This window comes from Serinus canaria, chromosome 21 (assembly GCF_022539315.1).
Source record: "Serinus canaria isolate serCan28SL12 chromosome 21, serCan2020, whole genome shotgun sequence".
In the NCBI taxonomy this organism is placed as follows: Eukaryota; Metazoa; Chordata; class Aves; order Passeriformes; family Fringillidae; genus Serinus; species Serinus canaria.
This window is the reverse complement of record NC_066334.1, coordinates 7,330,722-7,351,160: the sequence shown is the minus strand read 5'-3', so window position 1 is coordinate 7,351,160 and position 20,439 is coordinate 7,330,722. Positions and strand designations below refer to the sequence as shown.

General features: G+C 41.3%; 1 protein-coding gene across 6 annotated transcripts in view; it reads right to left on the bottom strand.

Annotated features, from left to right (window-relative positions):
• UBE4B (ubiquitination factor E4B) overlaps nucleotides 1-20,439 on the bottom strand; it is a 33,481-nt gene that overhangs the window by 5,826 nt on the left and 7,216 nt on the right. For 3 of the 6 annotated variants that reach the window (XM_050982328.1, XM_009095519.4, XM_050982326.1), the window contains exons 3-23: nucleotides 17,739-17,874; nucleotides 17,146-17,233; nucleotides 16,718-16,862; nucleotides 15,930-16,158; nucleotides 15,058-15,471; nucleotides 11,757-11,898; nucleotides 11,161-11,261; nucleotides 10,358-10,472; nucleotides 8,719-8,802; nucleotides 8,045-8,101; nucleotides 7,567-7,683; nucleotides 7,360-7,458; nucleotides 6,806-6,919; nucleotides 6,120-6,318; nucleotides 5,762-5,900; nucleotides 3,611-3,710; nucleotides 2,788-2,915; nucleotides 2,349-2,447; nucleotides 1,725-1,960; nucleotides 889-1,015; nucleotides 455-599 (exon numbers count right to left, since the gene is read on the bottom strand). In XM_050982328.1, the coding sequence (XP_050838285.1) occupies nucleotides 455-599; nucleotides 889-1,015; nucleotides 1,725-1,960; nucleotides 2,349-2,447; nucleotides 2,788-2,915; nucleotides 3,611-3,710; nucleotides 5,762-5,900; nucleotides 6,120-6,318; nucleotides 6,806-6,919; nucleotides 7,360-7,458; nucleotides 7,567-7,683; nucleotides 8,045-8,101; nucleotides 8,719-8,802; nucleotides 10,358-10,472; nucleotides 11,161-11,261; nucleotides 11,757-11,898; nucleotides 15,058-15,471; nucleotides 15,930-16,158; nucleotides 16,718-16,862; nucleotides 17,146-17,233; nucleotides 17,739-17,874 (3,014 nt within the window). Of the gene's footprint in view, nucleotides 1-454; nucleotides 600-888; nucleotides 1,016-1,724; nucleotides 1,961-2,348; nucleotides 2,448-2,787; nucleotides 2,916-3,610; nucleotides 3,711-5,761; nucleotides 5,901-6,119; nucleotides 6,319-6,805; nucleotides 6,920-7,359; nucleotides 7,459-7,566; nucleotides 7,684-8,044; nucleotides 8,102-8,718; nucleotides 8,803-10,357; nucleotides 10,473-11,160; nucleotides 11,262-11,756; nucleotides 11,899-14,085; nucleotides 14,200-15,057; nucleotides 15,472-15,929; nucleotides 16,159-16,717; nucleotides 16,863-17,145; nucleotides 17,234-17,738; nucleotides 17,875-18,710; nucleotides 18,839-20,439 lie in introns of all 6 variants that reach the window. The other 3 variants (XM_050982329.1, XM_050982327.1, XM_009095520.4) reach the window with 3 other exon arrangements.

The window sequence follows — 20,439 nt, the reverse complement described above, 5'->3', positions numbered from 1 at the left end:
CACACACAATCACTGTTTAATCAGGCCAAGCTCTGAGGTACAGGACTATAACTGTCTGCATCAAATCTACCGAGGACCAATGCATTAACAGAGTAAAAGCTTCTATTCCTTGAAGTCAATTCAACTGGCGAGCATCTTCCCAAACCTCCTTCAGGAAGGTTAAAGTCTTGGTTTCTCCATTTAGAATTAAGTGCATAGTAATTTGAAACTTCATACTATTTCTACTTCACACCACTCTCCTTGCCAGCCACAATATAACTAGGCAGAATGATGGGTTTTTTGCAGAATGTCATCCAGAGTGACCATGGCCATACTGGCAGCAAGAAAAAGCATTGAGAACTGCTCCTCATAAGCAGCTCTTTGGTGCTGCCCCTTATAAAAAAGTTTTTTTAATGGCCTCGTATTGAAGAATTAAAAATAAGTAAAGGGCACTTTGAAAAACAGCTCTGTTCACCCTGGGCAGCAGGTCCCATTGCTCTTTATTCTTCATCTCCTCTTGCACTTCATGGATACGTTTTAGGGACTCCAGACTCTCATCCAGCAAGAAAGTTGTGTCATTTATCAGCATGTTGATGTAGCGAACAAACTGCTTCCCAGAGCTGAAAACATCGAAACACAGGTATCACAGCAGAGCAGGTGGGTGTGCAGAGCAGACTGCAAGCCCAGCAACACTCCTGCACTGTATATTTCCAACAAGGATCCCATTCCCCAAGCCAAGTTGATTGTGGTGTCCAGAGCTCAGTTTAGAAACACTCCAGCTCTACTGCAAGGGGCTGCCATGTAAGATACAACAGAAAGCATCACCCAGTCCCAAGGCAGTGACCTCCTCAGGCCCCTGCCTGAGCAGCCTGCACGGCAGGAAGCTGCCTCACACAACCTCTTACTCACTTGAACTCTTCCATAAATGTACCATGGTGAGCTATGTTCTGCCAGAGGCTTTTGAAAATGGTGCTGATGTGGTAGCGGATTGTAAACTTGTCATAGAACTCGCTAGTGGCTCCGGTATGTTCCACATCTGCAAAAGAGAACAGACCCCAAAACTCTCCCACCAGGATTCACTGGCAACACACCTCGTCCTACTGCCTCCAATGTGATGAGCTTCAAACATTAAGAGATGAAATTCAATTCCTATTCAGATGTCTCCATCTCAATTCCCATGAGAAGAAGCAGCACTATCAATTTTCTAATCTAGACCCAACCTCATTTTGGAAGAAAAACCCCCAGAAACCAAAACATTCTGCTCTATTCAACTCTGCTCTTCATCCCACAGTCTAAAATCTCACTAATAAAACTCTGGGTACCCTACAGAAATATTTGTTTTAGTTATGGGTGCAAAAACTCTTCTGAAACATCCAAATCTACAGGACTAGCAAAACTACAAGGAAGAGTTTTAAAATGGCAATACTCCTTCAGAAGCAAAGCAAAGAAAAAGCTTTAATTTTGAAATCTAAAGACCACAAAAGCAATTGTCACATCAATTCACGCTGCTGGACCTGTCAGTGCACAACAGCTTGTGACAGGACTGGAATTCTCAAGGTTCCATCTAGTGCTATTTCCCCCAATTCCTGAGCATACAGCCTCATCTTGACAAGACTCAAGATCTCTTGGGGGTTTTTGGGTTTTTTGGTTTGTTTGGGGTTTTTTTTAACAGTTACAACAGCTAATAGAGCCTTCGGGCTTAGAATACTATTGTGCCCTCAGTGAACTCCAGACAAAGCACTTACCTGTGTAAAACTTCATCAAGGAGGGGACTAACAATTTAGTGGAGAGAGGGTGATTCTCAATCATTTCAAAGAACTTCTGTGTGCGGGGCTGAACAGCTGGATTTGTCATGAACATCACTTCCACCAGCTTGGCTACTAAATAAGGATTGCGGATGTAGTTCTGGTTGCACAGCATCACAACGAGGAACATCACTATGTCCTGAGTACAGGGCTCATACAGCACCTGAGGAGCATATCTGGAAACAGGAAAACTAAATTAAAAACCCCACCCCGATGTTCTACTTCTAAGATATGGCCTTTAAAAAATATTATTCTAGTGATGATTTAACATATCACAAGATCAAAAGGTCTCACTGAAAACCATAAAGAAAATTCCTGGGGAGAGAACCAAAAAATTTTCAACTTTCTTCCAAGAAAAATCTAGTTTAGAAGGGACTGTGGAGCCATCTATGCATTAATGCTGCAGCAATGCTGCCATGCCATAACCTTATGGCTGCTGTTAACAACCAGAACATTAACTGCAGATAGTCAGAAAACTACTTTTGCCCCCTCAATTTATGCATGTGCCACCTGATAAAGGGACAAGTGGTAGTACAAGTTTCCTTCAAATATAACTTTACTTACTGTACAATAAAAAATAAAAATTCAGCAACATCTTCCACGTAAAACTCTGGCAATGATGCAAATACTTTCGGAACCTCAGGAGTTAAAGGCAATTTTATGCTGTAAAACAGAAGAGACAACAAACAGGACAGTAAACCAGCAGGGTTAAGCAGAAAGTGTGCTCACTTATGGAATCCTTCCATGGGAGCCCTTTATAAGAATCAGAGGCTGACTTTTCAGAACTCCAAGGGTACCAAACATACCTGAGGGGGCCCCCAAACCCAAGTGAACATTACACTCTGAATAACAGAAATATTCCATGCCAGGATGCATGTCACCACCCCATAACAATGCAGACATTGTAAGTAAAACTAAATCTAGAACTGCTAAATTCAGTAAGCAATCCAACAGGATCTGAAATATCTTTGATCCAACTTACACAGATAAACCTGACACTCACTTGGGATAGGCAGGGTCAAGAATGCGAAGCATCAGCTGAATCACCATGCCATAGAAATTCAGGCACCTCCTGAGGAAGTTTTCATCCAGCAAACCAGCATCTGCACAAGCCTTACACCTCACCAGTTTCTGCAGAACATGCACACAAAAATTAATCCAGGCAAGACAGCATAAAGGAATGTGAAGCCTCTTCAAGATAATCAATATATCTGTGAATCACGACAATTATACAGTGGTCTCTTCATACAATACAGAAAATAGGGCACATAAGCCCCAACACAGCAAGTAAAAGACAATTTAGAGTTGCAGGGACAGATGTGTCTTTCACAAGCTTTATCAGAACAATGAAAGAAGTAACAAATGTATCGAAGTGGGAAAATGTGTGATTAAAGCCATTTTGGTGCTACAGCTCAAAAAATTTGTGCCGATTTCTTTGAGGAAGATCTAAGTAGAACAGGCCTACAAAAAACAGAGCAACCCAGCTTACTCATCTTTGCAGGAATTCTGTGTGAGATCAGTGACTTGAGAGCTCCTACTTGTGCATGGACAGTGCACACACAGCTACTCCTGAACAAAGCCCAGTACCTTTGCTTGGTCTCTCTCCAACTAAAATACACAGAATTTTCTTACTGGTGCTACTCTGAATCTTAAATTCACCACTGATGTTATATTCTGTCATGACCACCATCCAGGGCAGCATTCCCAGGGGTCAGAGGTCCAAACCCACCATTCTCAAGCGAGAAGCTGTACATAAACATTGGCACACAAAGTCAGCACACACGGGGCACAGAAGTGTTTGGCTGAGAACTGAATCACTTACAAACCTTGAGCTGTGTCTTGCACCGTTTCAGCATCTCTCGATGCCTGGTGGCCAGAGGAGAATCCTTCCACTGACTTTCATTGTTTTTCAAATCTTCAACAGTCCTGAAAACCAGATGCAGGAACTGGTTATCATGACAGAGGGGAAATGTGCTGCCAGCACAAGGCATTTCACTGACTTATCTGCTAAAAACCAAGGAAATACAGAGGAGTGGGGGAAAAAAGCTGATCATTTTCAAAGAAATTATCTACCATCATAGCAAGAGAAATAAAATAAATAGAAATAAAAGTTGCTTTTGTAAATGCAGACTGAACACCTGCACAGCCAGAACTCAGAGACACCACATACACTAGCTCAAACACCCATGAAAATTAAACCTTAACACAAGGAAAAGATGGTTCTGTTAATGAGACAGAGAGTTCATTCATCTCCTGGTATCAAAAAGGAAACTGGAAGACAAAATCAGCTCAGGAAGAAAGAGGTGCCCAGCACAAAGTCTTGTTAGAAACAAGAAGGTTGCAGGTCTATATCCTGTGTATCTTCCCCCTTCCTACTATTGCAAATGATTTCTTTGAGTTTTGTTCTACACTTCTGATGCTCCACTGCCAAGAAAACTCAGAGGAGTTCAGTATGTGAACAGTCCATATTCTCCCTGCCAGTGTAAGGACCAGAAGGCCAAGGGGGTTGATATTCCTCCCCCTCCTTACCCATTTTTTATGCTGCTCCACAGAAAAGAGAACTTAAATGTACATTACACACACCATTTGCATTTTAAAAAATCTACGTATTCACATATCTTAATCCTTTTCAGGAAGTGCAGCTGATTAGAACAAAACTCATACACTGAACTGCATGAATACAGTCCTTTTCATCCCTTCTCTGAAAACAAATTCTCTTCCACATCAATCTGCCTACAGCAGACAAATATCCAGTGTAATTTCTTTACTAACAAGATCTAAAGACGTTTCCAGTGTTGCATGCAGCTATGCAATTCATGGAGAAGGCTGAAGCCTGAGCTCCTACTGCTGTCAGGAAAGCCAAGAGCTCTTCCCTCTGCACCCTTGGATGGGGACTGCTGCATCAGCAACTCCTGTGAAACAATTCTAAATAAGGAAAAAGCAGCAATTCCTTTTTCAAGCCAACATATGGCTTTTTTACAAGTAATCCACAGGCTGTTTATAGGAAAATAGTTTTTCCTTTAACATATACTGACTCTTCCTGCTCTGATCTCTGCTGCTTCCCAGGTTCTTGGCCTGCATATGCTTTAAAAATGAAATCATTTCAAATGCAGTCCAAAAATCCTGTAATGAACTCATGGCATTACTGCCAAGGAACAGTTACCAAATTGCAATGAGTGCAATTATAAACAATGGAAAATACTGATGATACAAAAATCTGTTCTAATTTTAACAGAGTATTCTTCAAGGTACAGCAACTGTAAAAGTGTATTTGAGTTTATGCCAAGAGAAATGGAAAACAGGAGTATCTTCATGTTAACACCATAATGTATTTATCATTTTTAAAACAGTAAACCATATGCTGAATTACATGTAGAGAACAATATTAAGAGTTCACTGCTGAAGGCTTCTTTCCCCCTGTCCTGAGAGTATGACAAATTCTCCTGTCTCAGAAGTTTAGGGGAAAAAGCTAAATATCTTCTGGGATGTTCAAAACAGCTCAGGAACAACTGACAATGTCTTGCTTCTGAAATCACAAGTCACCTGCACAGTGACCTGATTATCAGACACGGAACCTGACACACACTCCTCCAGCTCTGCCAGAGAGCCTGAAGCACTGATGCCCACACCCTGGCAACCACTCCACAGATTAGTTATAATGAACAGTTTAGTAGTGTCATGAATCCTGAAATGTTCTGAAGGGAGTTATCTTTTAAACAGAATGGTCTTCTCACCAACTTGAGCTGCCTTGTGTAACCAATAACCTCCATCTCACCATTCTGTGAATTCCTGACTCAAGCCACAGTCCCTCAACACACCCAAAAATCCCCAAGGGCCAAAAGCAGCAGAGTTCCAGGAAGCTGAGGGGGTCTGCACTCAGCAGCAGTTTCACCTCGATTGTTAGTGTCATTGCCTGCAGTTTATCAGACTCCTGCCCTGCTGGGAGCACCCTGAGCCAGCCCCAGCCCAGTGCCCACCTGTTGAGCTCCCTGATGGCCCGCAGTCTGCGGATGTACCGACGGCAGCTGGGCAGGATGGACAGGTGGTGGGCGTGCAGGGTGAGGAAGAAACATTCCGTTGGGAATTTCGGCTCAGAAAACAGAGACGGATCCCTGTCTGAAAAACAAAAAACAGTACAGGAGAATAAATTAAAAAATTAACTGCCCTATCTAGGGTGAGACCTCAAATTCAACTTTCTTTAAAACGAGGAAAAGCAGACAGCATCAAGAAAAGGGGTTTGGGTAAAGGGAATTCTTTGCTGAAATCAAGTACTTCCATGTACCCCCATTTCAGAAGGCACAGTAATGCTTAACATATCTCAGTAAGGGTACTAACAAAGTTCAGCAATCCAGGCTGCAACCTCCTCCATTGTTGCTTTCACTCTTGTCTCATCTGTGGGAAGCTCGATTCGACACCTGGGATGGAATATGTACATGGGATCAACTGTTTCCAGCTTTATCTTCGTACTCAGCTGCTGCAGTACCCAGAGGAAGTTGAGCATGAAGCCATCTGTGGACACCAAACGATCGTCTGTCTGTGGGGTGAGAAAGCAAAAGGCTGAGGATGAGAGCTGAGAAGCACAGGGGGATGCACAATGCCAAAATGCCATCCCTGTGCTTTCACTGGAGCCAGGCCATTCTGTATCTGTGCTGCTCCTTTTACAGACAGCACACAAACCCAGCACTCTACCAGCTGGGAGAGCACTGTGGTAAACACAGGCAATTGGAACAATGCCCTCAGAAATGGGGCAGGGCAAGTACAGAGCTTTGAACATGTACTACAGAAGCCCTGCTAATGAAGTGACATCTCAGTTCTAAGAGAGGAAATAAACTGTTAGAAGAGGTAAAACAGATTAATTTCAGAAATGGAAAATGTATTGAAACAAAGAAGACAGGGCTTCTTGCCTGTGGGAGCAGGCACTCAAAATTCTTTTGTCCTCCATTCCAGACCACCACTGCATGAGCCATCTAGTGCTATTTGTGGCTGGATGAATCACAAGAAGAGCATTTCCCTTTATTTACCTGCATTTGGGCCTTTTTCATGTTGGCATTGACCACAGCTGCCATGTAGCTGAGAGCTGCCTCCCGGGTGTCCCCGTTCAGCAGGATACTGTGCAGGATCTTGAACAGCTCTTGCTGCAATTGCAAACAAACACCTCTCAGCATCACAGTCCTGCTTGCTGTCTGTCTCTATTTTTACATTATACAAAACTCAGTAAAACTTCTGTTAGAGTCTTATCACCACCCTTATATGCATATGTTAATCATGACATTAGTTAAACCAAAGATGTAAATACAAAAGTAGTGCAACACACTACTAACACTGTATGTACTTACTCAACCTTTAACATGATCTGTAACTCCTGACTAACTGATCTGATATTTTCTGAATTGGCATACAGCCTTAGAGAAATATTCCTAGCACTCTCATTTTTCCCCCAGTTTATTTCAGCCATGTCCTGAAAGGTCTGTGGTTTAAGACAGAAGCTAATTTTTTTAGATTATATTCTTCATCTATGGCAAGACCAAAAAAACCCATACATTATGGGGTTTTTTTAAGGAATGAGAATACTTACCCTTGCTAATTCCAGGTAATGTTGCAAAGACTGGCTAACAACCCGGGTGTTCTCAAGAGTAATGGCAGGCCCTGAGAAGTACTTCTCAACTACTTTGTTCTGAAAGTAAGATGAATATTGGCAAATGTATTGAAATGTTCTGGGGAACTAAAAAACCCCTCTCAACAAAAGAACCCCACCATGTCAACATCCTTCTGTGACACTTACATCATCTTCAGCAAAGACAGACAGACTGAAGAAGGCTCCAAGGTAGGAAAGTCTTTGCAGTTCTCTTCCTGCACCTGGGCTTAAAGATTTAGGCAACCACAAGGGCAAAGAGACAACCTAACAAAAGGAGAAACAGCAAGTTCTTCAAAGCTGCCGTGTCAGCCATCCTGCTTTGTCACCTTCCAGTGTCTGCCACACACCCTGCAACCTCCAACACTCAGTCATGCTCATGGCAAAATGGAACTACCTCCTCAGTATTCCAGCTACCCAAGCAACTCGTGCTTGGTCCAGTTTTAATAAATTCTCAGGGTAAAGGACTCCCTCTACCAGCTTAATTTAAACTATTGTTTTGCATGAGAGGCTCCAGTAGCTCTTGCTTAGAGTTCTGGAGAGCATTATCAACAGAAATTGTATAATACCACCAAAATAAGTGAAATGGTTCTTTTAATTAGAAAAAATTCAAACTGGAGACACTCACCAAACTGCACATGGGGTGTGTTTTCCCAAACTTGATTTCACAAAGTTCACATAGTGCCTATAAAGAAATCCCAGTAAAAATTACTGGTTTGAGTAATTCTTAAGTAACTTGTCTATAAAAACAAGCTTACTGTGAGAGACTGCTGAAAGAGCAGAACCATTCTCACTTGATCAGTGGAAAAGCTTCACAATCACAGTGAAGATGTCCAAAGAGAACTAAAGCACACCCTGCTCCCATTTCAGCTTTTACATTCTGCTCCAAGCTGTCTCAAAAGAGCCAACATATCTCACAGGATAACAAATTATTGCACTTATTTCAAAGATTAACTGTGCAAATTGTTTGCTCAGAACATGACAATGCCTGTGCTGGACCCCTGACCTGCCCTGTTAAAAGCAGTGACAATAATAAATAGAGCAATTGTTTAATCCATACACCAAGGCCTTTGTCTTCTGAATCAGAGTGGAAAAACGTCAAATGAACACAGAACCCAGGAACAACAAATCCTATCCAAGATCTCCAGCTCACTTTCAACTGCAGCACAGAAAGAAGCAAGCAGTCAAAACTGAGATTTCTGGAAACACAAAGATACTGCTGGCTGTCCCACTTGTCCTGTGTTACATGTCCTCAGTCCTCAACTGCACTACAGTGAACATAAAGAAATGGACAGTCCTTACCATAAGGGGATATTTAAAATTGTCACTATCGAGGGAGCACTCTTTGGAAGCCACAGCCAGGCCTTGTAAGATGGGAATAAAGATCTGTAAAAACACAAGTAAATTACTTTACTGAAGAACAGGAAGCATCAAATTACTCTATTGCCATACAAAGCACTAAATGCCTGCTTATTCTTCAAATAGTGCAACTTACACAAAACAAAACCTACGTTTGGGTTTTTTTAATTTGTATCAGTTAAGCCTGAAGGCTTTAGAGAGTATTCAAAGCTAAAACCCAACTTGTTTGCTGTAGTCTAAGCAATGGGGTGCTGATCCATGGAGCTCCCTGCATCTTCTCTGCAAGCAAGTTCTCTGTGTTGTAGACACAAATGAGAGCACGGGTTCTGTACAGGTGTCCAACAACCTACTGCCCAAATGGGGAATAATTTATTTGTCTGTACACTTGGGGCAATAATACAGCTCTAATTTCACATGATGTGTAAGTTGGTAAAGATAATAAGCAGCAGTCAAGGGTTGTTAGGAAAGAGGAAGTGACTTGACAGGAACTTATTAATCAGAAGTAATTATACCCATTTAGTAAGTCCCAATCACACTGTTCTGACAACTACACCCTCACAAAATAAACCCACAGTAATTTTGCAACAACAACAACAGGAGTCCCACTGAATTTACAGTATATTGTGTTGCTCCTGTGAAGAGACAAAGAAATGCTATTAAAACATTCCAGGAAAGCACGATACAGATGGCCATGTGCTTCAGCTCCAGGAATAGCTTCTCTTCTCCAGGACAGGGCCTCTAATACTTTTACAACTGCTTTTTGTCAGTCTTAAATGTACTTTCAACTACATGAACCTCCAATAAACAGAAACAGAAAACATAAAGTATAAACAGTTACTTGCACTACACATAAAAATTATCTAAATGTCATTCTTTGCAAAACTGGAAGGGTCAAATGCCATTTCAAAGGCCCCCTTAGAGCCAAATCACACCATCCTATGGGAGTGCTAATGAGAGCCAACTACAAACTCACTGATCTGCTTTACACCATGCAGGCTAGAAGTTTGCTAGTTTTGTATCTTAATTATTTTTCATCTCAGTGAGCTACTCTGACACACAGAACAGACCATCTCATGTTTCTCTGTAAACATGAAGAATTACTGGACTAGGATTTGTAAAGTGCTCTTAGCACCTTACATACAAATTATTAAAGATGCAAAGAAGAGTAAAGATTGCAAGATGGAACACACCATTAATCTAAGCAAGATTACTGAAGATTGCTGTTTTAACATGTACATTTCTAGGAATTTCGTAGAAAAGAATGAAAACCAACATCAGTCTTGGAATATATGCTTGTACATTCCAAGTAGTCCACTCCTACGTTAGTGCTGCTGCTTATTAGCAAATACACTTTTAATACTGAGAACCAGGAAATACAGAAAGTCAGCCTTTTTCACAAAATGCTAAATGAGTTAAAAAAAGAACAAAACCAAACTCCAATTGCTTAAACAGGCTGCTAGTCCTAGAGGTAATGGGTAGAGGACTACACGACACTGACTGAGTAAATGTCTGGAAATCCACTCTCTTGGATACTGCAAATTTTAAAACCATGTGCTACAGCTATTTTTGACCTATGCCTTACCTGTTTGAACACCTCTTCATCCTGGTAAGTTGTTCTCACCAATTCTTGAATGAAGCCAAACGGGAGATTCCTACACAGCATATATGGCACCAGCAGAGATTGCTGCTGCAATGACCTTAATTTGTATTTAAAAAAAAAAAATCTACTGATTATCTGCAGTAGTATTCACAAAAACGTCAGAGCAGTCCCATGCAAGGATGTGTCTGCAAGCACATTAGCAATGTCTGGATCCACCTATTCCTTTCAGAAGTAACTAATCTTGTCTGCTCAAGTTACTTGGGGAAAGGTTATTCTCTAACAGATGCTGCTGCCAACATCACACTTTGGTTAACGAGGCTGGAAGAAAACAACAGCTTCTCTGTAGTAACTGGCTGCTCCTTCTACCCCCTCTAATAAAAAAACCCCTTTGTTAAGCTCAATTGGTGAAGGAACATTTTTTTTTTACATGGGTTTTTCCAGATTAAAAAAGAACATAACATCAGTATTTTCTGAATTAATGCAGACATTACTTTTAACATCACTTTTAACTGCTTCCTAGCATTTTGAAAGAAGGGTGTCTTTTGTTCTCAGTTCCTGATCCCCCATTTCAACTGTTCACATCACCCAGGCTGATTTTTCCCAAATGCAGTTAGAAAGCACCCAAACCACTCCCCAGCAACTCATCACTTGAAAAGCAACAAACTATTCCTCTGGCACATAATTCTCCTGCTCCAACAATTGATTTTAGTTTTCTTATCTAATCCTCAGAAGGACAAAAGGACCCTGGGGCAGTAACTCTCATGATGAACATCAGCTGGATTTACCTTGGTTGTGTTAAGGATCCCTGTAGCACCAAAGCAGCGTGTGAAATGCACTGGGATCTGATGTTGCTCAGTAACTGGCTAACTGTTGGCTGGCTACACATCTGATAAAAAAAACTTTATTTTAATACGAATCAGAAATAAAATACAGAACACACAGGAAAGAACACAAATTTATTTGTGCAGTATAAATGTAATATGCACACTAAGATTAAAACTAGTCCAGTTAAAACCTTCCAGTTCTATATAAATAGTGTTGGTTGGTTGGTTTTTTCCCCAGAAGCAAAAGCTTGGGGTAGAATACAGAACACTGACAGGGAGCTGGTCTCACAAAAATGTTTTACGTGGAATAAACTTGGATAAAATGTAGTAGATCGAAAGGGGAAGGATGATCCTAAGAGTGCTTATTTAAGAGATATAAAATATATGCATCACTCAAATTTGATGAATTAACAAGAGTCGAAGGGCCCCGATAAATTCAATAAATCTATTTCCACAACAAAGCCATCAAGAATATTATTCCCACCACCTTTCCCCACTAATGAGTCAGAGGAGTGTTTGTGACAGCACTGACACAACCTCACTCATCTGAAACATACCTTTGGTGCTTTTCTCTCCTCTATTCCAACCCTGTCAAAACACTCAATGAGGTAGTTCAGCATCTCTGTCTCCTTACAGTTTTCAATGGTGAAGTGGTCACTGCAGGAATCGGAAACACTCGAGCTGCCAGAGCCTCCCACACTTTAAAACACACAAAAAGCAGAAACAAAGCGTTCAGTAGAGTTCTTCACTTGGGCACAGTCAAACAATTCCTGAACACTCCATCCCATCACACACATGGCTCAGTGGTTTGGGAAATTTCTGTGATAATTCAGGTCACTCCTGGGATCTGTGGAGAACCCTCCACGTAACAGCTCATCTAGCCCTGGAAGTTCAGAGGTGTAAATGCCTTATTAAATAAGTGCCTGAAAGGCAGTCACAAAGTGCACAACTCTGATGGGAATCACTAAATCCTGGGCTCACAATGCAGCAAAGAAAACAAACAGCCTTTGAGTGGCACCTGACACTTAGGACACCACAGCCCTTCAATGCCACCACTCAGAAAGGCAAAAATGTCAAAATCCTGTTAACACCACCAAACCACAGGAGGCAGGAGCCTCCCACTGCTGAGAAGAGACCTGGGCTGACAGGGCAGACACAACCACTTCCAGTGCCCTAAGGAAGAAGAATCAATAAAAGAGAGGCAATACATCCAAGCTGCTGCTGCCTTTGACACTCCCTCATTCAAGACCATTTAATTTCAACTCGGTTCACAGCAGTTCAGTAAAAAACATCATTTCATTAAGTGGCACAGCCTCAGCGGGGAAAAGAAAACACTGATATTGTAAACACAATGCCTAAACCCACAAAACCAAAACCATCCTTGAGATGAGAGAAATTGAATACAAAAGTGAGAAGAGACCCACAACTCTCAATCTCAGACTTGTTATCTCAAAAAAATTCTTCTCCACATAACAGCTTGACAAAGCCAATTAAAAATAATATCCTCATTTCACAGAACAGACTAGAGACATGATATATTCACTTTATGTAAATGAAATCTAAAAACCAGCAATTACTTGGATGGTCTGCTGCAATTCTCAAAGAAAAGTCTGTGTACAGTCAGGATAGATTGGAATGAAGACCAATTTATAAGCCCCAGATCTTAAACTGGAAAATAAGAGAACTGGTTTCCTTAAATGCAGCTTTTAAATTTTTTTTTTCAACTACAAACTGTCAGAACTGGAATTTCCTTTAAACTGTAAAATAATTTGCATTTCTGTAATTGAGCCATACAAATCTATTGTGCAAACTTTATGGTCCGACCAATAAATCCAGGAAAGGCTATTACTGTTCACATGCTGAGCTACCAGATGCTTAAGAAACAGAACATTCTAATAGCAGCAATCTCTGTTTGCAGAGAGATGTTTTCAGTTATTCAATTAAAACTAACCCATGTAAAACACAGCTCTTTTGAAATAGTGCTCAGTAACCACAAAACCATGCACGTGGGGTTTTTTTCATGGTGTCTTTTTTAAACCTCTTGAATTCTCACCTCCAGCTTAAAAAATACTCTTTTAAGAACATAAATTTATATGAAAACCTACTAGTTCCACAGACATTCTGCTAAAGATTTCGCTGCAGCAATAACTCCAACTATTTTAACACAAAGCTCATCCATCCTTCACACACATTGAATGCCTTGGTGTTTTCAGCATGCCAGTTGTTGCATAGTTGTACAGCCACTGTGTTTATGTTCTAACAACTTACTGCTGTCTGCAAAATGCCAGGACACAACAAACACACTAAAACCTCAGAAGCACAGCAGAAATCCCTTCCAAAGCTTCAACATTTGGATTGAGTCACCAACAGGATAAAAACTAAACAAAACAGTGGGGACAATAATCCTAAATTCCACATACACAAAGCCCTCCTGCAGCTGTATTATCAAGTTCATTCTCTTGAAATCAGACTGAAGTAGAAAAGAGGGGATGGTACTTGGAAGGTGCATGTTAACCCTTGCCCTCATTTTCCAGTTTTTCATAGGAAAACACGCACATGATGCACCAGGGATTTAAAATTACAGCCGTGGGCGAATGCTGTTCCTTCTACTCATAGAGCCCAAGAGAAGGCCCGCTCAGACACCTCAGAGCCACATTCCTTAGGCCTAGAAGACTGTATGATGAGCATTTCCCTTAGTCATGCCTCCAAAGGAGAGCTGACTAACTGCACTCATTACACATGTTTACACAACAACTTAACCAGCCAGCCAAGTCACATCCTCGGCTTCAGTTGCTCCCCAAATTACTTTAAAGATCACTTGACACTACACAGGCTGTTAGTTCCTAAACAATCAAACATGCAGGTTACATTCTCTTTCTTCAATACCTGGACCCAAACTGGACACAAGAAAAATCATCATCTTCATTTTCTTCATCACTACTGTCCTCAGACACATCAGAAACAGCAAGAAGGAGGAGGGAGAAAGGGTTGTCGTATAAACTACCACAACAAAAATGGAGAAGGCCATCAGATTTTTTAAGCCAGAAGAAAAAGTAAATGGTAGCTTTTCTTTTTAGGTCTGTCAAAATTCACCTTCTCTAAACGTGCAGACAACAGGCAACTCCATGCTAGTAAAACCAGGACCATACTAACATGCTTTGTTACACTACTACGAGTTATTCTGGTATCATAAACACCACACATTTACAACCTGGAAACTGAAAAAACTTTTGAGACCAAATAAAAATTATGTCTAAAGTGGATGTTTAGACATGACTGAATAATAAATAGTACATTTCTAAGCTAATGACTTTAAAGCTGTGGTCTCAAAACCATGTGTATTTGTTTCTCCCTCCTGCAGGAACAAGGGATTCTAGGAACAGCCAAGAGAGGAAAAGCAGCGGTACTTAGCCTGGCATTCTGAAACATGTTGATCTGAAATTTAAATCTATGCACCAGGGAATCAAATCCAACCCAGTCCAGCAAGTACCAGCATTCAACAAATTAACTAAGGCTCTACTGAGAAAACTGATTTTGGAGCAGGAGTTTTATGTGGCTTACCATCCAACAGCAGCAACTGAACTAGAAGAAAGCTTATAGTTTAACTGGAATGGATCTACCAAGAGGAAGAAATTAAAACCATCCTGCTACCTTTAAAGTAATTACATCACACCTCGAATGCACACAAGCAGGTCAAAGACACCTGGTTAGCAAGTCAAGGTATTAGCACAAACCCAAACGCAGAAATCAACTCGGGGTGAGTAGGGTGAGCTCAGCACAAACATAAGTTCTTCCACAGTGCAGGCTGATGCCACGCCCTGCAGAGCACACACCAAACACACTGCTCTTGTGCAATACCTAGGAGGAATCCTGCTCTGTAAGGAAGGACGCCTGCGCAAGGCACCGGGTGAAGCAGTAAACAAAGGTGGGCCCATGGCTGTGGGCCTGTGTCTGGATGTGATGACTGGCATGGCTGCAGGGCCAGCAGCCATGGCTGGAGGACTTGGAGAGCTAGATGGGATGGAAATGCTCAAGGAGCGCGGGGTGGCAGCAGCAGCAGCAGAGCCTCCGGAATGGGCCACGGTGTAGGGGCGGTACCGCGGAGAGCAAGGCTGTGTCCACGAGGGGCTGGCTGCTGGCAGCTGAGAGCTGACAGAAATGGGAGGCACTGCTGGGGTGGCAACTGAACTGGCTGGTGGGGTAAGAGATGAACCAGTCATTGGTACATAGCTTGTGAAATTGGTAGGAGGAGCTGGACTAGTCCCATAGAGACTAAACCAGTTACAGGGGGAAAAAGAAAAAAAAAAGCAACAATTTAGGATATGCAGAAAAAGGGTGAAAAAGATAAAATGAGCAAGAGAAGTTCTTGCCCTTCTGATGACTCTTCAGCAATATTTTTGCAGCTCACACACATTATTCTTTTCTACTGTTGTTCAGCAAAACTAAGTCACAATCTACATACTTTTAAAAACCATGGCCTTCGTGATGCAAGTTAGGGACACTTCTCAGCAGAAAACAGTTACAGGGCTTGAATCTATCAAATACATTCCTAGCCATGGCAGTGTAATCAAAAAGGGTGAAATGCAGGGACACTCACATGAAAAAGACTGAAAAGCTTTAAAAAACCATTCTATTTATTGTTCTTGGGACACTTCTATGCCCTTTTCTCTCTTCTAGTCTACCAATCAGTATTCGAGTGAAATCAGCATTCAGTTACAATCAGAAGTCACCTGGACAACGAGCTGGAACCAAAGGAGCCCACATTACAGAACATGGGGCTGCTTCCAGGGTTGGAGCCCATATTTAACATCAGGCTTCTGTCAGGAGAGCGGGCAGCTGCAGCAATGGGCTGGGAGGTGGCTGTCAGGCTGGCAAAGGGGTTCTCATCCCTTGCCTGGGTGGACATCATCAGCACTTCCATCAAAATCTGCCCAATCAAGTCCTTAAAATCTGAAAACACTGTTAAGCAGAAAAGAATCAATATCCTCACCTCAGTCTTCATCTACACAGGAGTCAGGTGTAAATATTAGCAGAGAAAAAAAGGATAGAAACAGACTTCTGTGAATTGAGCACTGCTTTTGGCAAAAACAATGCACTGACCCATCTGCAATTATTACTGTCTATATTAACCTAAGTTCTGAAATTATAGCTACACAAAAAATACAGCCTTTATGGAAAACACGGAAGATCATAGAGGACCTAATGTTCCTATAGTCATTTATTAAACTCGTCTTGTGTGTTCCACTCGTATTTTCCCACCCTGCTGTTGAGCTGGGCAAGTTGTGTCAAAGAAAGGAAAACAAAACATGCATATACCCCACACACAAATAACAGTTGTTTTGGTGTATCTTACAGCTGACATGGAATATATAGTCTATTACATAAAACAATCAGGAAATTTTGGCTTATCAAATTAACTGTTAGATGTCTACTATGATGCAAGACAATTCTTTAATTCACCAAAACATTTCTGAAAAAATAAACTGAAGAGGCCAGTGTCTCTTGCTCAGGAACCCACCTTCCTTTGGGTTCTGCTTGAACTGGGCAGAGAGTGAATTCAGGAAAATAACGTCTCTGTCTCTGTCCTTCCAAGAGACTCTGAAGATCTTACAGACCAGCTGTAGAGCTTGTTCCTCTGACACTTCTGACCCTGACAGAGGTTCCTGGGGGGAACAAAACAATCAACACCTGATTTGCACTTGTATTAGTCAATGTACAATCAGATACAGATCTTCAGTTGAGAGGCTTCAGCTTAACTGATAAGGTTTGATCTCCTTTCCCTGCTGCCCCTGGCCCTGAGTGGAGGAGTGTCCCCATGCAGGCTGTGCAGCACCCAGGGAGGCTCAGGATGCCTGAGGATCCTGCAGCAGCACTACTCCTGTGGCTTCAGGCCAGGCTTGACCAACTGACCTTATTAGTGACAGGGCAGAAAAAGCCAAGGCTCACCTTGTCTGTCAGACTCCGCTTCTCTCTGCGATCATTCTCATCAACCTCCATGTTCTCAATTCCTGAATCCACATCTACCTGGGACATACTGCAAGTGGAAATAAGAGAAAACACCCGTTAACTTGTAGAAAGCTGCAGAGAGTCCTCTGTAAGATGCTGACTGAAAGAGTGTCCCCTTAAGCAGATGCAGCAGAGAAAGCACTGCACAAACAGCAATTAAAATCATTGGTTGATAAATGTTTCTCATATTACATTAGAGTTCTGAATTTCTTCAGCAGGCAATACAAACTACACAGCTATCACATCCCACAACCTTCTTCTTTTAAATAGAGTAGTCGAATTATCCCCACCAGACATGCTTATCTGTTAATGTCTAAGATAATGTATTGTCTTTTACCACTTTAGGTCAGGAATTCCCATTAAAACCAGGCTAGAAAAAGCATTACAGTGGTCTAAAGAGTGTATGATTTTTAAGCATTAACCCTACTGCATTAACACAGCTGGGAGGGGGGAGGGCAGAGCCTTGTCCTGTAAGAGCTTCGAACACCAGCATTGTGCCATATTTGCCAGCTGTTTCAAGCTGCATTTTTTACCTTTTCTCACAGGAGACACTATCAATGTCCATGCTCTGAGACCGAGAGAGGGACTGAGATTGGGTTTCAAGGCTGTTTGATGGAGAACTGCTGAGGGAACTCACTCCTTCGCTGCTCTGGCTTCGGTGGGCTACTCCTAAAGAAAAGGCACCACCAAGATTACTGCTACAGCAGTGAGAAGGCACTGCATTATTTGGATGGAAAAGGAGAGGAAATACTGCTTTTCAATCCAGCTCTTAACCATTCTTAGCACTGCATTACCAAATAAAAGTTAATAACCACATTTGACTACAGACAATCACTTTTTCTACCTTCCCTTGAAGCAGCAACATAGGAATGCTTACCTGCATTAAACAAAGATAAACTTGCATCCATGAAGTGCTCAGAGATTCACTCCTATAAAAACTGATCTATTACAAGGTTGCTGTGCCCACTACCTTAAGACATTGTCAGAGTCCCTTTAAAGACTGTCCTATCAGAACAGGACTTAACACTGAGCTATTACAATGGAGTTATATCGGCAATTATAAAGGGGCAACAAATATTCCTTGAGTTCCTCATCTCTCCTCCTCCCTCTTCCCAAAGAAAATCTAGCTAAGTCAATGGACAAAAGAGACCAGAGCAAACAGGGCCCACCAGGGCAAAGGACTGCATTGTTCTGCATTCCCTTGGGGTGTTACTCTTATAGCCAGGAAAATGTACTTTAACAGTGATGCTGCAGCATTTATTAACAGCCCTCCTCAACCTGCCATCTTTTCATACAGATCTTCCAGAATTTACTTGCAGCTCTGCTTTGTTAGATCAGGTACACAATACCTGACACCTAAAGTTCCAGTTGTCACTGATAACACTGGTCTTAGGTTTTCTAAGGTTTTTTCAAAATACATACAAAATAATGATATTTTCCAAGAAATTGATTCCTATGTCTGATCTCACCATGACAGGCAACTCCTTAGAACAATGGATGCTTACAAGGACACTATTCTGCTGGAGCTGCTCTCTGTGTGTCCAAATGAATTAAAATCCTCTGCAGTCACTTCGGTCTGCTGCTGAAAGGAACTGCTGCAAACCCCACAGCATTAGCTGAGTCTTCATTTATGCTACATAAACACACAAGATAAACTGTTATGTGTTATATTTTTTTCCTGATCCATTCCCCAGTTTAACCAAAGCTCTTACCCTGATGTGAAAAAGTAACATATTATTAAACAGCTGCACAAATGGCACTGTAGGAAGCAAACACTAGAAACTCCTGCTTTGGGTCATCAGCCAATCCAGTCAGTACAGTCAGGTACTGTCCTGGGGAATTCTCAAAACAGAAATCTCCACAGTCCTCACTGTCTGAGCACTTCAGATCTTAATAAACCTCAATAAATCTGCCAATATCTGAGCACTTCTACCTCCATGTACACACTTCCACACCTCCTGCTCTGCTGCCAGTATTGTTTATCCAGTTGTGCCCTAGCATGGATCAGGACCTCTTCTGTTTGGAAATGAAACATTTACTTTTCCTGGGTTAGTTTTCACTTGTATTAAGCCCACGATCTCCCTCAGCACACAGCTGCCACAGACAGCAGAGGAACAACTGCTCCTTTCAGCAAGAGTCAGACCTCAGATGGATTAAACCAGTCATGTACCCACAGGCTGAGGGAACACAGTGAGTGAACTCTGCACCGTTCCTAAGAAAAAGAAGTCACCTCCACCTCTGGGTTGCTGCCTTTAATCATGACAATACAGAGTGTTAAATTCCATCTGCAATGAGTTTATCTCAGGAAATGCTTTTGATAGATTTTCTCTGTCCTGCTCTGGATGTAAGGATACAAAACAAGCAGGCAGGAGTCACTTCTAGGTATTTCTGAACAGCACTGTAATTAAACTACAAGATTTAAGCTTGTAAAATACTCTAATTGCCAAAGGGAAAATCAGAAAATTCAAGAAGCAAATAGGTAAATGTTAATGAATTCTGCAAGCTCATCAAAGACCATTGGAAAAATGTTATTTTTATTAGACTGTTAGAAATCATATTGGAAACCTGGTTACAACCATCTTGACATTTGTTTTGGGATGGTTTTGAGAACCTCTAAGCTTTGTAACACAACATACAAAACAATTTCAGTCTTCAGATAAAGATCACAATACTGGAAAACACATCAATTTATTCTGATTTCTAAGTCAGATAATTTGAAATCAAAATTAATTTCTGTCACGTTAAATACTTGAATTTTGTCTTCCTCTCTCTATAGAGCAACCCTCCCAACTTCCCCTGCTTGCTGCATTTGTATGATTTTAACAGATCAGTTATTTGTTGCATCTTCTGAAATTAATACAATTTGTAAATATCCTGCTTGTATTCCCTCCAGTAAATAGTGAAATTGGCTGGTAAGGTAATACAAAGCAGAAAGCAAATACTTTATTCTTACACTGACAATGTCCAGTCACAGCTTGCTATTTTTACTTCTGCTGATTGCTTGCAACCAAAGATCAAAAATTAACTTGACACTGATTGCTAGAATGTACCTAGAAACCAATCAATAGAGACTGTGTTGCAAGACTTGAAAGGGATTTTCCTGTCTCCTTGACACATCTTTTCCACAATATTGTGTAATAATAACTTTATTATGAACTTTTTTAAGCTTTGGAAACCCATATTATAAATGTCATGAGTTTACACACACCTGGAAAACAACTGTAAATGAAATAA